The following is a 17842-nucleotide window of genomic DNA, read 5'->3' on the forward strand; positions in this document are numbered from 1 at the left end:
GGGGGAAAGATCAGAAACAATGTGAGAAAATATTATTTTACTGAAAGAGTAGTAGATGCTTGGAACAAACTTCCAGCAGACGTGGTTGGTAAATCCACAGTAACTGAATTTTGATTTTGATTTTTTGATTTTAATTGGATTTGTATGCTGCCCCTCTCCGAGGACTCGATTTAAACATACCTGGGATAAACATATATCCATTCTAAGATAAAATACAGGAAATAGTATAAGGGCAGACTAGATGGACCATGAGGTCTTTTTCTGCCGTCAATCTTCTATGTTTCTATTTAAACAGTGGCATTTACTTTTGGTTACTCAGTGACAGTTACTCTTTGTTATTTAAACTAAGCATTTCGCCTAGTGCAGGAGTCTCCGACCTTGGCAACTTTAAGACTTGCGGACTTCAACTCCCAGAGTTCCTCAGCCAGCTTTGCTGGGAGTTGAATTCTGGGAATTGAAGTCCACAAGTCTTAAAGTTGCCAAGGTTGGAGCCCCCTAGTCTAGCTTGTAAAGCAAAGCGTCGTTCTAGCCTCCGCATAGTAGAGGGCGCTCACGAGTAGTCCCAAAAGAGCGGCAGAGGCGGAACCACCACCATCCGTCTTTCTAGCTCTGTGTTGGGAATATAAGCAGGGCACAGTCGGCTCGGGTTGGTCGCGGAGGGAGGTGAGTAAGAAGCTGGAGGACTTTCGATGCTTTGCTTTCGTCTTCCTAGGAATGCATATCTTAGCGTACTAAAATACCGAAGGGGACGCCTGGCCATCCACGCTATCAGGGAGCTACTGCTAAGGCAGTGTTTCCCAACCTTTGCTAGCTGGCTGGGGAATTCTGGGAGTTGAAGTCCAAATATCTTCAAGTGGCCAAGGTTGGGAAACACTGCGCTAAGGGCTTCCAAGTCTGGGCTGGGCCTCTGTCTGACAATAGACCTGGACGCAAGGACCGTCCGGATTTTTTTGCTGGTAGCCGTGCTAGGGTTAGAAAAAGTTGGGAGCTCTTTGCTGTCGCGCTCCGTTTTTCAGCGTTGGCGATCTTGTGTTCAAACTTGGGTTTTCTCAAAAGTAGGGCTGGAAAAAATCTTTCGAGAGAGTCCAGGAAAGCTTGTAGAATTGTTTCGAAAATGAGATGCTGACATTTGTGGTGGTCCACCGAGAGTCATGTCAGGTTTCCTGCTGCACTGCTTCTTAAGGAAAGGAAAAAAAGTTTGCAAGTTGTCGGTCGATGGCTAGTGATAGGAGATCTGAGTCAGGCTGTGTGATTGGGCAGTATATAAGTGTGTGCGTGTATGTATGTATGTATGTATGTATGGATGGATGGATGGATGGATGGATGGATGGATAGATAGATATTCTATCTCTATCTATCTATCTAATCTATCTATCATCTCTCTCTCTTATCTATCTATCTATCTATCTATCTATCTAATCTAGATAAATATCTATCTAATCTAGATAAATATCTATCTAATCTATCTATCTAATCTATCTATCTATTTATCTATCTAATCTATCTATCTATCTAATCTATCTATCTAATCTTTCTATCTATCATCTATCTATCTAATCTATCTATCTATCTATCTATATCTATCTATCTATTATCTATCTATCATCTATCTATCTATCTATCTATCTATCTATCTATCTATCTATCTATCTATCTATCTATCTATCTCTCTAAGCTGTTAACGGGGAAGACCGTAAAGTAGTAGTAGTAGTAGCACTTAAGGTTGACTCAACTTTCCTTCCTTCCAAGGTGGGTAAAATGAGGACCCAGATAGTTGAGGACAATATGCTGATTCTGTAAACTGCTTAGAGAGGGCTGTAAAAGCACTATGAAGTGGTATATAAGTCTAAATGCTAATGCTATACTAACAAGATCTGAATTGATTGATCAAGAGGATCTTGATGACCAGCTAGATAAAAACATGTGCACCCAATGTGCAGCCAATGTGAAAAAGAGATTTGAACTGCTGGACTACAGTTAGCAGTTAGCTGAAGTAGCCTGCAGTGCTGCACTCTAACCACTGCGCCACTGCGGCTCTTACATTTGGCTTCCCCATTGACTTTGTTTGTCAGAAGATTACAAAAGGGGATCACATGACCCCAGGCCATTTTAACCATCATAAATATGAGTCGTTTGCCAAGCATCTGAATTTTGATCACGTGATTATGAGAATGCTGCAGTGGTCGCAAGTGTGAAAAATTGGTCATAAGTTACTTTTTTCAGTCTCGTCGTTACTTAGAACTTTCTTCATTGATTTGAACCCATAAATCTGGGACAATATTGTGCCAACTTGTTGGACTCTGCAGTTCCTGTCTTTCCTAACCGATGAACAGTGAAGTCATAGATCAAAGTATTTAGATGACACAACATTGGGGAAGGCTGAAACACACATCAAGTGGATGGAGCATATTATTAGATTAAGATTAATGGGAAGTTACATAATATCCCTCATAATAATGTATTATTCTGTTTATTTTGGCCCTAGCTATACTGACCAGCAGCGTTTGAAACTCTACCTAACATATCCTAATCCTAATGTACAATTTTACTGATGTTATGCCAAAGCCCAGATTAAGTTCTTTAATATGCTATAATTTGCTAAGAGTTTTTTTTTGTTTTGTTTTGACAGGAAGCTGCTAAGAAAGAACAACAGGCTAACCATTCAAGGTCTTTGACTAGTATCCCTCTAGCAACCCTCACTGCATTTTCCAGCTTTGGGAAATAATAGACCTGGATTATTATTATTATTTGTTAATTAGATTGCAATTAGAATATAGGATACTAGTGAGGTGTCACACAGTTCAAATATTTCTGCCATAGTAAAATGTCGTCAGCACCACAGCCTCCGGATGTACAACCTGAAGCACCCAAAAAGAAAGATTATCGAATTCCGGGACTCCGAGGCACCCAAACGACTACTTTGTTCCGTGCTGTGAATCCAGAACTTTTCATTAAACCTGTAAGAGAGCCGCAATTATTTCGGACAGTTGATTTAAATACATCCATCCTTTTGCCTGCATCAGAAGTCAGTTACATGGCCGTAGCCATTACAACTGAAGAATTATTTGGGTTTTGGTTTACTATGATATGTGAGCCTAGTCTTTATGTTTTGGATTTATGGTTAATTACTGCCATTTTATCTAAATCCAGGCAATTATTGTTTATCACAATTATGTAAACTCAAATTTAACAGGTTATTTAATGAAGAGATCATTTATATTTAATCTCTGGTCGTTTTCCATTTTTTAAATTCAGGTGTAACATTGGTTTTGATAAAAAATAATGGTAAATTGCTAATAAGAATAGTATGATATCAAAATTATTCAGCCACAATACAGTGTTCCCTCAATTTTCGCGGGGGATGCGTTCCGAGACCGCCCGCGAAAGTCGAATTTCCGCGAAGTAGAGATGCAGAAGTAAATACACCATTTTTGGCTATGGACAGTATCACAAGCCATCCCTTAACACTTTAAACCCCTAAATTACCATTTCCCATTCCCTTAACAACCATTTACTCACCATTATTACTGGTACTCACCATTGAATAAGGCACTTAGTGATCCTGATATTTATAAACATAATTATTTATTAACAATAATTATTTTTTTTGTTATTTGCAAAAATTATTAGTTTGGCGATGAAGTATGACGTCATCGGATGGGAAAAACCGTGGTACAGGGGAAAAAACCGCGAAGTATTTTTTAATTAATACTTTTTGAAAAACCGTGGTATAGGCTATTCGCTAAGTTCGAACCCGTGAAAATCGAGGGAGCACTGTATCTCAATTTTTAAAACATGAAAAGGAAAACTTATGATGAAGAAGTAATTTGCCTATTGAAAGAAACTTTCAGAAGTCAATAGCTGGACTGAATTACAGCCAAAGCACTATTAAATCTATCAGTCATGAATAGAAACATATTTAAAATGTATGGGAAAATGGCATGCATTTATATCAACTAAGTCATTTCATTTCTTTGCAATTTGCAGGCCTTTCATTTCATAATAGAACAGATAGGTGATTGGGAACATTGCCTTTATTGATTTTAAAAAAGCTTGTGCAGGGGACTGCACAAATGAATTAATGCTGCTGTTTGGGCAATAGTACAGATGTTGTTTGCAACTGCCTTCTTCCACGATGCCCTTTCAAATTTTCATTCCAGCCTAGAGCTCTGGGCTGTCCATTGAATTACTATCCAGATCCCTCCTTGCCTAGTTTTCCAAGATCAGTAAGATGCTTCTCTGGTGCTGCCACTTGCTGTAATTTTCAAAAATACAGTTGCATCTTATGTCGACCTTTCCCAATGGTCACGGTGGCTTCAGTGCAATTCCAAATTCTCTGCTCAGTCATACTTTAATAGTACAGTGATACCTCATCTTACAAACTTAATTGGTCCCAGGACGAGGTTTGTAAGGTGAAAAGTTTGTAAGACAAAACAATGTTTCCCATAGGAAGCAATGGAAAAGTGATTAATGCATGCAAGCCCAAAACTCACCCCTTTTGCCAGCCGAAGCGCCCGTTTTTGCACTGCTGGGATTCCCCTGAGGCTCCCCTCCATGGGAAATCCCACCTCTGGACTTCTGTGTTTTTGTGATGCTGCAATTTCGCTGTGGTTCCCCTCGCTGGGAAACCCCACCTCCGTACTTCCATTGCCAGCGAAGCGCCCATTTTTGTGCTACTGGGATTCCTCTGCAGCATCGGGACCGGGACTCACTGCTCACAGTCACTTATACCCTCATCACCTCGAGGTTCGACTACTGTAATGCTCTCTACATGGGGCTACCTTTGAAAAGTGTTCGGAAACTTCAGATCGTGCAGAATGCAGCTGCGAGAGCAATCATGGGCTTCCCAAGGTATGCCCGTGTTACACCAACACTCCGCAGTCTGCATTGGTTGCCGATCAATTTCCGGTCACAATTCAAAGTGTTCGTTATGACCTATAAAGCCCTTCATGGCATCGGATCAGAATATCTCCAGGACCGCCTTCTGCCGCACGAATCCCAGCGACTGGTTAGGTCCCACAGAGTTGGACTTCTCCAGGTCCTGTCAACTAAACAATGTTGTTTGGCAGAGAAGAGCCTTCTCTGTGGTGGCCCCGACCCTCTGGAACCAGCTCCCACCAGATATCAGAGTTGCCCCCACCCTCCTTGCCTTTCGCAAGCTCTTTAAAACCCACCTCTGTCGTCAGGCATGGGGGAATTGAAATTTTCCCTTCCCCCTAGGCTTATAGAATTTATACATGGTATCCTTGTATGTATGTATGATTGGTTCTTTAAATTGGGGTTTTTTAGATTATTTTTAATATTAGATTTGTTCACATTGTCTTTTTTATTGTTGTTAGCCGCCCCGAGTCTTCGGAGAGGGGCAGCATACAAATCTAATAAATACAAATAAAAATCGCAAAAATACGGAAGTCCGGAGGTGGTGTTTCCCATGGAGGGGAGCCTCAGGGGAATCCCAGCAGTGCAAAAATGGGCGCTTTGCTGGCAACAGAAGTCCGGAGGCGGGGCATCCCAGTGACGGTGGCTTGGGTTTGTAAGGTGAAAATAGTTTGGGAGAAGAGGCAAAAAAATCTTAAACCCCGGGTTTGTATCTCGAAAAGTTTGTATGACGAGGGGTTTGTAAGACGAGGTATCACTGTATTTGGTGGGAATTATTTCCAGTTATACAGAAGACTGAAGCCTTAATTCTAGCCATTGGCTTTTCTCTCTGAAAGCTAGAATAAAATAGGTCATCAGGACATAGTTTAATAAAATACTTTTAGGATGCATGGTATAGAACGGTGATGGCGAACCTTTTTTTCCTCGGGTGCCAAAAAATTGTGCTCGTGCTATCGTGCATGTGTGAGTGCCCACACCCTTAATTCAATGCCTGGGGAGGGCGAAAACAGCTTCCCGCCCCCTCAGAGGCCCTCTGGAGGCTGTTTCCCAACTTCTGGTGGGCAATGTAGGCTTGTGTTTCACCCTCCTCAGGCTCCAAAGACTTCCCTGGAGCCAGGGGAGGGTAAAAACACCCACCCCATCCCCTCTGGAGGCTCTCTGGAAGCCCAAAACGCCCTCCCAGAGCCTCTGTGCGATCCAGAAATCAGCTGGCCAGCACACACATGCACATTGGAGCTAAGCTTGGGCAGTGGCTCGTGTGCCAGCAGATATGGCTCCACATGCCACCTGTGGTACCCGTGCCATTGGTCTAGAACGTGGATTAAATAAAATGTCTGGATTTCAAGCTATTATTTTTGTTTTCACAGAACAAAGCAGTTATGGCTTTTGGCCTCGTCACAGTTACTCTTTGTGTTGCTTATATTGGGTACTTGCACGCACAACAAGAAAACAAAAAGGATCTCTATGAAGCGATTGACAGTGAAGGAAACAGACTTATGAAACGCAAGACTTCAAAATGGGACTAAAAAAAACCCCTTGATTGTCAGTGTTAATTCAAATATCAGCATGGAAGAAGACATTTGATTTTCTGCATGGCAACTTTCAGAATTTTGACTGAAGCCTTAGTATTTATTTTTATACAATGAATGCTTTTTAAAAAATATTACAATCTAAGTATCACTGTGAAATGTTATTGATTAATATTTTGAATAAAGCACATAAGAAAAAGGGTATTGTAGAATGTGTGCCTTATTTCTTATCTATACTGTGCCCATAGAATTATTGCCAGAACGGCACTGCCTGATTTTAAAGTTGTTTATTAAGCATCAATGTTTTACTAAGTCACTCAAAAAACGTTTCTAAAATGTGTCTTTTGTACAGTCTTTCATCTGCAAATTTTTAATATTTTAAATATTAAATAAGGGAAAACTCTGCTGTAGTCTCTTCCAAAGTGATTTATTTATGATTTAGTGCAGGGATAGGCAAAGTTGACTCTTCTGTGACTCCCAGAATTTCAAAAGGATTCCCAGAATTCCTGAGCAAGCATGAATGACTTAGGAATTCTGGGAGTTGAAGTCCATAAGTCATAGAAGAGCCAACTTTGCCTACACCTGATTTATTGAATGATTGATGGATTGATATTTTTCACTCGAAAATAAAACTAATCTATTAAAATATATTCCGATGAGTTATTTCAATATTTTGAGCTTCCCTGCATATTTCCATTTAGTGGACTATTGAATTTTTTATTTAAATGCTGTAATAATCCATGTACATTGTTTTAGAAAAGCAGATGAAAACTTATCAATTATAAAAAGTATTCCAAGATGTTAAGTAATATTAACTGATGTCTCAAATGCTTTTATGAGCAAAACTTCCTTTGCCTAGCAACCGTTACTGGGTGGCATTTAACTCAGGCTCAGATATAGTCATGGCAATGTAACTTCCAGAGTTTCTTAATAGAGAGCTCCTGAAGAAGTAGGTGGATACACCTTGCCATATAATGGTGGTCCTTCTCTCTTCCTTCCACTGACCATCTTGTCCTATAATGCTGAAGCCACCTTATTTATTCCATGGATGCACAGAACCAAAGGGACACCCAATATAATTCAGCTTTGAATGGAAGAATTAAGCATTTGTGCCTGCATCTGAATCAGTTACTTCGTTCTCTTCAAAGGAAGGAAAAGATCTCATTCAATCATGATTAGAAACCCAGATTTTGATACCTTTGTTTGCTGTGCTGTTTGTTCAAAACTAATTCCACCACCTCCTACACCAGAGTGTTTTGACCGGATTAGGGAATACAAACCTTATAAAACTCGATATTATACACACAAAGATATATTGGGTAAGTCAATCTCCTCAGTAACCTATGATGATTCATATCTTTTGACAAGGAATCTACATACAAGAACATGAACAGTTTTAATTATTAACAAAAGGGGAGGGGAAGATAGAAAAAAGGCTGCAAATATTTATCATTAAGGAAAAGAGCCTCTTTGGTTTGGTAGGGAAGATGTCTTTCTACTTGAAACTTACCAAAAAACAGAAAAATGAAATATACTGCTCAAAAAATAAAGGGAAGACTTGAACAACAATATAACTCCCAAGAAAATCAAACATCTGAAATCAAACTGTCCACTTAGAAAGCAACACTGACTGACAATAAATTGAATGTGGTGACAAAGTGTTGTCAGCAGATTCAACTTTGTACAGAACAAAGTATTCAATGAGGATATTTCATTCATTCAGATCTAGGATGTGTTCTTTGAGTGTTCCCTTTATTTTTCTTACCTGTTTAATTAATATAAGTATGGCACGTTTGATTGTGCACCTAGTCTTCACAAAATGATGCTAATGGTTTAATGCTTTCAAATTTAACCATGTATGTAAGTCTTGGCATATTCGGGTTTCTTCCCATATAAGGTTGATAGAATCTTGGCAATGTTTCGATAAGGTCCCACTCGTCATCTTCAGGCTGTGCTTTCGGCTTTGCTCAGGTGAACACGCTTTGTTCACCCAAGCACAAAGCCAAAAACACCAGCCTACTGCCCAGGTTCATATCCCAATAAGGGTTTGGCTAGCTGATGAAAGCTAAATAGCTTGAAATAGATCTAAATAGCTTGAAATAGATCTATACTGGTCTCCCTTAATTTTCATTATCAGCAAAAATATATTACACATATGAACGTATATGTATATATGAATGTTTCCTTCCTTCCTTCCTTCCCTCCCTCCCTCCTTCCTTCCTTCCTTCCTTCCTCTCTGTGTCTCTTTCTATCTCTCTATCTCTCTTTCTCTCTTTCTTTCTTATATGCTGTGGCCTTCAATTACTATGTTGCTTTATATAGAGATCGGAGCAGACCTTAAGCAAGGCGATATAGACCAAAGAGAACAGGAAATACAAAAACGAATAGATAAAGTGCAGAAAAAACTCTCGCTTCAGGTAAAACTATTCCTCTGTCAAGTTAAATATAAACCTTCCTAATGTTTACTATATAATGCAAATTTTCCTGTGGTGCATGGTAGTAGGTGTCATAGGGATATCAGCAGTACCCGTACAAATCAAGTACAGATTTGCCTTAATGTTTAATACTAGCACAGTTGGAGGGGACTTTGGAGGTCTTCTATTATCTAGTCCAATTCCCTGTGCATGCAGGAAGACCAGCGGTGGGCTACGAGCTGGAACGCTAAATTGCGCTCGCCACTACGACTTGTAAGTTCTTGTGGGGCCAGCACGATTTTGCTGCTGCCCCTGTGGAGGTAGCAAAATCATGCATGGAGCTACAGGTGCATCTGTGTTTCGGCATGCGTGGAAGAAAAAAAACCTCACCGAAACACGGGGACACTTGCGGCTCCGTGTGTGATTTTGATACTTCCACAGGTGCAGCAGCAAAATCATGCTGGCCCCACAAGAACTTTCGAGCCGCGGCGGTGAGTGCAATTTAGCATTCCGGCTCATAGCCCACCGCTGAGGAGGACCCATACCTTTTCAGAAAACTTATTATTATTGTTATTATTGTTGCTGTTGTTGTTATTGTTATTATGTAAATAAAACACAGCAAACGAGATCACTATGCTGGATTTCGTATTTCATCACCGGTCGGGCACTTCCCAAGCATCTAGGACTGCATGATGTAGCGGCGAATTATGTTTGCCGATCCCAGTAAAGCAGCCTTTTGCAATTGACAGATGGAGATTTTGTCAGTTCCGATGGTTTTCAAATGTCCGCTGAGATCCTTTGGCACTGCACCCAACGTGCCAAGTACCACTGGGACCACTTTCACTGGCTTATGCCAGAGTCGTTGCAGCTCGATTTTTAGATCTTCGTATTTCACTAATTTCTCTAGCTGCTTCTCCTCAATTCTGCTGTCTCCCGGGATTGCGATGTCGATGATCCATGTTTTCTTTTTCTCCACAATCAGGATGTCTGGTGTGTTATGCTTCATGATGATGATGATAATAATAATAATAATTTATTGGATCTGTATGCCACCCCTCTCCGTAGACTTGGGGCGGCTAACAACAATAATAAAAACAGCATGTGACAATCCAATAATAAAACAACTAAAAACACTTATTATACAACCAAACATACACACAGACATACCATGCATAACTTGTAATGGTCTAGGGGGAAGGAATATCTCAACTCCCCCATGCCTGGCGGTATAAATGAGTCTTGAGTAGTTTACGAAAGACAGGGAGGGTGGGGGCAATTCTAATCTCCGGGGGGAGTTGGTTTCAGAGGGCCAGGGCTGCCACAGAGAAGGGTCTTCGCCTGGGGCCCACCAAATGACATTGTTTAGTCAACGGGACCCGGAGAAGGCCAACTCTGTGGGACCTTATCGGTCACTGGGATTCGTGCGGTAGCAGGCGGTTCCGGAGATAGTCTGGTCCAAAGCCATGTAGGGCTTTAAAGGTCATGACCAATACTTTGAATTGTGATCGGAAACTGATCGGCAGCCAATGCAAGCCACGGAGTGTTGAAGAAACATGGGCGAATCTTGGAAGCCCCACAATGGCTCTCGCGGCTGCATTCTGCACGATCTGAAGTTTCCGAACACTTTTCAAAGGTAGCCTCATGTAGAGAGCGTTGCAGTAATTGAACCTCGAGGTGATGAGGGCATGAGTGACTGTGAGCAGTGACTCCCTGTCCAAATAGGGCCACAACTGGTGCACCAGGCGAACCTGGGCAAACGCCCTCCTCGCCACTGCCGAAAGATGATGTTCCAATGTCAGCTGTGGATCGAGGAAGAAGCTCAAGTTGCGAACCCTCCCTGAGGGGGTTAGTAGTTCACCCACCCCCCAGGGTAATGGACGGACAGATGGAATTGTCCTTGGGAGGCAAGACCCACAGCCACTCCGTCTTGTCTGGGTTGAGTTTGAGTTTGTTGACACCCATCCAGACCCCAACAGCCTCCAGGCACCGGCACATCACTTCCACTGCTCCGTTGACTGGACATGGGGTGGAGATGTATAGCTGGGTATCATTGGTGTATTGATGATACCTCACCCCATGCCCTTGGATGATCTCACCCAGCGATTTCATGTAGATTATTATTATTATTATTATTATTATTATTATTATTATTATTATTATTATTCCCTTCTGTCCTCCAGACTAAACAGATTGTGTTCATTTTATTATTATTATTATTATTATTATTATTATTATTATTATTATTTCCTGAATAATTGAGATTGTTCTGTGGCAATTGAGATTGTTCTGTGTGATCTGTCCTGTGTACTGTCTCTAGCACAGGTGTATCAGCCAACTGTTTATATTCATGGTCTGTTTTGTAGGCTGAAATAGCAAAGGAAGATGCAGTAGAAGAGGCTCTCAATCACGCTGAAGCCCTGCACAAGAAAGATATTGAAGAACTTAAAAAGAAACATCAACAGACATTAGAAGTCAGTAGCAGTTTTATTTTCGTATTCACCATATGAAACAACACCACAATGCTTTGGAACTTACACAGACATACCATTAGCATAAGAAACGGATTTCTGGTGATTTGAGACTCTTCCCCCTACTGCAACGAACACACAACCCCCTCCCCACGTGCCTCACTGCACATGCACACATTCCCACACATCCACCTCCCACATTGGAATGTCTTTCACCCTCAGGCTTCCCTGAAGCCTCTGGAGTGCAAAAAAAGGTCCAACGGGCAAACCGGAAGTCTGTTTTTCCTAACTTCCGGTTAGTCTGTTGGGCTGTTTTTTGCACCTGGAGGCTTCCCCAAGGCTGAAAATTATCTGGCAGATTGAAGCTGACATGGCAACGTCTTGCGTGCCTTCAGATATGGCTCTGGGTGCCACCTGTGGCACGGGTGCCATAGGTTCACCATCACGGCCCTAGAACAGTGTTTCCCAACCTTGGCAACTTGAAGATATTTGGACTTCAACTCCCTGAATTCCCCAGCCAGTGAATGCTGGCTGGGGAATTCTGGGAGTTGAAGTCCAGATATCTTCAAGTTGCCAAGGTTGGGAAACACTGCCCTAGAATATATGTATATCATGTATATCAGTGATAGTGATAGTGAACTTTTTTCCCCTCGGGTGCCGAAAGAGCATGGGCACATGCTATCACACATGTGCGAGTGCCCACACCCATAATTCAATGCCTTCCCTCCCACCCAGGAGGCCCTCTGGATGGCCTGTTTCCCAATATCTGGTAGGCCCAGTAGGCTCGTGTTTCGCCCTCCCTCGGCTCCAAAGGCTTTCCTGGAGCGGGGGAGCATAAAAATGCCCTCTCCCATCCCCTTGGAGGCTCTCTGAGAGCCAAAAATGTCCTCCCAGAGTCTCTGTGTGAGCCAAAAATCATCTAGCCAGTACATACATACCACACTGGAGCTGAGCTAGGGCAACAGCTCATGTGTCAGCAGATATGAACCGGGGTGGCGCAGCAGGTAGAGTACTGCACTGCAGGCCACTGAAGCTGACTGTAGATCTGTAGGTCAGCGGTTCACATCTCATCACCGGCTCAAGGTTGACTCAGCCTTCCATCCTTCCGGAATGGGTAAAATGAGGACCCAGATTGTGAGGGCAATATGCTGGCTCTGTTAAAAAGGGCTGTTGTTAACATGTTGTAAGCCGCCCTGAGTCTAAGAAGGAGGCATAAAAATTAAATCAATAAATCAATAAATCAATACATCAATACATCAATACACCAATACACAAATACACAAATACACAAAACATAAATACATAAATACATAAATAAATACATAAATACGTAAGTAAGTAAGTAAGACTCTGCGTGCCATCTGTGGCGCCTGTGCCATCACTGTCATATATCATCTCCAAAGTTATCTACTCCTTGGGAACAGATTGGCAAGGGGACACAGAAAAAAAGGTAAGTAACTCCATTCTCTTTACAGGTAGTCCTCGACTTAAAACACTAAATTTAGTGACCAATCAAAGTTACAACAGCACTGAAAAAAAGTGACTTGTGGCCTTTTTTCACACTTATGACCATTGCAGCATCCCCATGATCAAGTGATCAAAATCCAGTTGCACTCAGCAACTGACTCATATTTACGACGGCTTCAGTGTCCCGGGGTCATGTGATCACCTTTGCGACCTTCTGACAAGCAAAGTTAATGGGGAATCCCGATTCATTCAAGCATGTGACTAAATTACCAATTGCAGCAATTCATTTAACAATGTGGCAAGAAATGGCACAAAAATGGGGCAGAACTTACCTAACAAATGTTTTACTCAGCAACGGAAACTTTGTTCTTAATTGTGGTCGTAAGTCGAGGACTACCTATATAGAAATATTTAATTTGTGAAAGTAAAAGCAAGTAACAGATCTATACGAGCATGTAGAAATTACAGACGATATTATATTTCCTAGATCTTAATCCAAGTAACACACCAGTGGGATTCAAAAAACTTTACTGCTGGTTCTGTGGGCGTGGCTTGGTGGGCGTGGCTTGGTGGGCGTGGCAGGGGAAGGATACTGCAAAATCCCCATTCCCTCCGGATCAGCTGGTACTTGGAGGCAGAGAATAGATGGGGCCAGATAGATAGATGGAGCCAGTCAGAGGTGGCATTTACCGGTTTTCTGAATTACTCAAAATTTCCGCTATTGGTTCTCCAAAACAACTCAAAAATTCTGCTGTCAGTTCTCCAGAACTACTCAAAATTTCTGCTACTAGTTATCCAGAATTACTCAAAATTTCTGCTGCTAGTTCTCTGGAGCTACTCAAAAATTCCACTACTGGTTCTCCAGAACTACTCAAAATTTCCACTAACTGTTCTCCAGAATTACTCAAAATTTCTGCTACTGGTTCTCTGGAGCTACTGAAAAATTCCGCTACTAGTTCTCTGGAACTACTTGAAATTTCCACTACTGGTTCTCCAGAACTACTCAAAATTTCCATTACCGGTTCTCCGGAACTACTCAAAATTTCCTCTACTGGTTCTCCATAACTACTCAAAATTTCTGCTACCGATTCTCCAGAACTACTCAAAAATTCTGCTACTGGTTCTCCGGAACTACTCGAAATTTCCGCTACCGGTTCTCCAGAACTACTTGAAATTTTCTCTACTGGTCCTCCAGAACTGGTCAGAACCTGCTGAAACCCACCTCTGGTGTCACATATCTGCTTTCTACTTACGCACAAAATTGTAGTGACCTAAACCTTCTAATTTTTCCCGACAACATGCTAGGTTTCACACACAGGGGAAGCTCAGGAGGGAATTCAAAACCTCAACCTGCTTCTTTCCGAACTCTTTATTTGAAGCAGAGGGAAGAAATAGTAACTCTTTTCTTGTTCTGATTGTTTGTTCTTCTGATGTATTTATTGGTGCATTTCTTTCTTTTTGCTAAAGAATGCTGTGAAGAAAACAAGGGCAGAAATGCTGCAGCACTTGGAACAGGAGCTGAAGAGGGAATCGGAGGCCGCGGAACAGAGGAACACCCACAAACTCCAACGGCTGATGCTACAGCTGGCTATGGAAAAAATGACAGCTGTGGCTGAAGGGAGACAGGATGAAATATGCAAGGCAACTGTACTTCTTAAGAAACAGGAAAAGTAATAAGCTTAACTATCCCATATGTCCTTTTAAAAAAATAACCCCAAAACTGATATCGCATCAGGTATTGATTTTTAATCCAGAATTTTCAGAAGGGAAGAAATCTTCCTCAAACTTCTCTCTTCAACGGTTGTCGTATCCAGCATAGCAGACCTTTGTGTTAATCATGCAAATGTAGAATATTATTTCACTAGTATTTTAAATAATTATGTAGAAGACCGTTACTTTGTACTAGTTAGAGCATTTTTATAGCTTTATTCTTTTTTCCCATTGAAGGGCAATGTGCTGTTTTCAAAGTTCCTTCTTTCTGTCAGCCGAAAACCATATCGGACTTCTGCCTCGGATCTAATCTGCCCCCATGACTGATTAGAGCCCACAGGGTCAGCCTTCTCCAGGTCCCGTCAGCCAAGCAGTATTGACTGGGGGGGCTGCAGGGAAGGGCCTTCTCTGTGGCGGCTCTGGTCTCTAGAAACAACTCCCCCAGAGATCCGCGCAGCCCCCACCCTCCTGGCCTTCTGAAAGGCTTTAAAAATATGGCTTTGCCAGCAGGCCTGGGGCCGTTGAGCAAAACACTCTGCTCCAGCCAGTAGTAATGAATGAGAGAGGTATGATTGCTTTTAATGTTGGGGTTTAAAATTTTGTACTTTTTATTGTTGTACGCTGCCCTGAGTCCATCAGGAGATGGGCGGCCTATAATTTTAAATGAATGAATGAATGAATGAGTGAATGAATGAGTGAGTGAATGAATGAGTGAATGAATATCAAAATGCCTCTAAGATGATAGGGCCTACATACCTATGCAAAACTTGAATGAACATTGTATGTGTGTGTGTGTTGGACTGCTGCCAGTTCAGATCAGTTCACTAGAACCGTTGGCAGAAAATTGCCCCGCTCGCCAAACTGGCAGCAATGGCTGACTAGCCACGCCCCCGAAACGGTCCTCCAGTCGCCGCTCCTCGAAAGTGGCTGGGAAAGAACCCTCTGAACATGCACAAAAGTTTCTGCGCATGCACAGAGGGTCATTTCCCCAAAGCATATACTTCTGAGACTGATAGAGAAGGTAAGTGGAACCCACTCCTGGTGGATTGTGTGTGTGTGTGTGTGTATATCTTTGCATTTTCTCTCCTCAACCTTAATTAGAGAAATATCTACGGTATGTAAAATGTAAACTTTTTTTGAAAAAAAAATAGATTTATTTCAATAAAAGAAAATTCTAACCTGTCCACCAGTTATGTACAGTATCTGATAGAGATTAAAAGGGTTTTGCAATTTATTATTGAGTCAGAATAGTTCTCCAACAGTCTATTTAGGGGGTAGTGTGATAGAATTAATGTGAGTTTTGCCATTTGGATTTTGTCAGCCCTGCTAGATAAACCAGACCAAGAAAATACAGGTAGTCCTCCACTTACAATGGTTCATTTAGTGATTGTTCGAAGCTAAATTCAACACTGAAAAAAGTGACTTATGGACCGTTTGTCTCCCATACAATCATTGCAGGATCCTTGTGTTCATTGGATCACAATTCAGATGCTTAGCAGCTGATTCATATTTATGATGGTTGAAGCATCTCTTGGTCACGTGATCTCCTTTTGCTTGACCTTCTGCCAAGCAAAGTCAATGGGGAGACCAAATTCACTTAACAACCGTGTTATTAACTTAACAACTGTGGTGATTCACTGAACAGCTTAGGAAATGCTAAAACTACTTTTATTGAGGTTGGCTATAATAACAGATCCTAAAAATATCATCGTGCTGGAACTTCTCCCCTTTCTTATACTCAGTGAATTAGAAAGAATTCTACCTGAGCTGCTTCTGAATATTATCTGTATGTTGCTGGCTTAAAGTATATTTCATACACAAATCAATCTGCTGCCTTGGCGACGAATATTGTATATTTCTATCAAGATTATCTTCTTATTCTATAGATTTCACTCTTGGGTTATTCTTTTTTTCTTGCCTTACCTCTCTACATAATTGTATAATTTAATTATGCAATTTACATTACCTTAAGTACAAAATCACTTGAAATGGAAATAGTTCCTAAACAGATGGCATGTCCTCTCATTGAGGACCTGTATACGGCACGAGTCAAAAAGAAGGCTGTGAAAATATTTACTGACCTCTTGCATCCTGGACATAAACTGTTTCCACTCCTACCCTCAAAACGTCGCTATAGAACACTGCACACCAAGACAACTAGACACAAGAACAGTTTTTTCCCCGAATGCCATCACTCTGCTAAACAAATAATTCCCTCAACACTGTCAAACTATTTACTGTATGCACTAGATTTTTCTCATCATTCCTTTCACCCATTTCCTCCCACTTATGACTGTATGACTGTAACTTGCTGCTTGTATTCTTAAGATTTTTATTAATATTGATTGTTTCCTCGTTGCTTATTTGACCCCTATGACAATCATTAAGTGTTGTACCTCATGATTCTTGACAAATGTATCCTTTTCTTTTATGTATGCTGAGAGCATATGCACCAAGACAAATTCCTTGTGTGTCCAATCACACTTGGCCAATAAAGATTTCTGTTTTATTTTTTCATTCATCCAGAAAATTTTCAGACCAAATCCATCAGGCTGCGATCATTGCTAACGAAATTTACCAGAAGAACCTGCAACAGTTAGCCTGGGAGAAAAGGCATGAATTGGAAACCGCCCTTCTGGTCTCCCAAAAGGAATTTGAGGAAGAGACGAGGAAGCTGCTCGAAAGCGCTGACAATGTTCGCGAGGCTCAACTTGAAGAGGTGAACGTGGAAGTGAACAAGAAAGAAAGTGAAATCCTGTCTCTGAATGAGCAGCTGGAAAACATGACAGCCTGGAAAGACAGCCTGGAAGCGGAAATATTGGAAATCAGGGGAGCTTTTCAGAAGTACATTGACGTCACATTTCCACAGCTTGCCCCGGGACAAGCAGATTTCATCTTGCCTTTCCGAAAAGTATCCCCATTCAGAGACTCTGGTGTAGAACTGTAAGATCAATGTCCACCAGGAAAGTAGTGGATTGGCTCCAGAGATACCAATATGCCCTAAGGGGACGCAGAGCTGTTGGGAAAAAAGAAATAAATCCACTTGGAATGAACATGTGGCTGTAAGGAAGTGCTTCTCAATTATTTTCTGTTACAGTAGTCCCTCGCTATAGCGCGCTTCACCTACTGCGGCTTCACTTCATCGCGGGTTTCTGAGGAAGTTGATCGGCAGATTTAAACAGCCCGCCAAACTCAATCGGCAGGTTTTAAAAATATATATATATATCTAAAATTGTAAATACTGTATTTAAATACTGTATCTAAAATAAATACTGTGTGGGAAGGGTTTATAAACACTTAAAACAATGAAAACTTACCAAACAATTACAATATAAATACTTAAATAAGTACTATCAGTCGATAAATTCCCCATTGT

At 41.3% G+C, this 17842-nt stretch overlaps 2 protein-coding genes across 2 annotated transcripts; both read left to right on the forward strand.

Moving 5' to 3' along the window:
* Window positions 1-574: 574 nt before the first annotated feature.
* SMIM8 (small integral membrane protein 8) lies at window positions 575-7055 on the forward strand. Its single transcript, XM_070739171.1, has 3 exons — window positions 575-663; window positions 2630-2959; window positions 6246-7055. The coding sequence occupies exons 2-3, from the start codon at window positions 2825-2827 to the stop codon at window positions 6402-6404; spliced, it is 294 nt and encodes a 97-aa protein (XP_070595272.1). The 5' UTR covers window positions 575-663; window positions 2630-2824; the 3' UTR covers window positions 6405-7055.
* A 523-nt stretch (window positions 7056-7578) lies between these two features.
* Window positions 7579-17419, forward strand: C1H6orf163 (chromosome 1 C6orf163 homolog). Its single transcript, XM_070739186.1, has 5 exons — window positions 7579-7726; window positions 8730-8824; window positions 11185-11292; window positions 14224-14426; window positions 16993-17419. Exons 1-5 carry the CDS (start codon window positions 7579-7581, stop codon window positions 17411-17413), a joined length of 975 nt encoding a protein of 324 aa, XP_070595287.1. The 3' UTR covers window positions 17414-17419.
* Window positions 17420-17842: the final 423 nt, after the last annotated feature.

The sequence above is a fragment of the Erythrolamprus reginae genome, chromosome 1, assembly GCF_031021105.1.
Source record: "Erythrolamprus reginae isolate rEryReg1 chromosome 1, rEryReg1.hap1, whole genome shotgun sequence".
NCBI classification, from domain to species: Eukaryota; Metazoa; Chordata; class Lepidosauria; order Squamata; family Dipsadidae; genus Erythrolamprus; species Erythrolamprus reginae.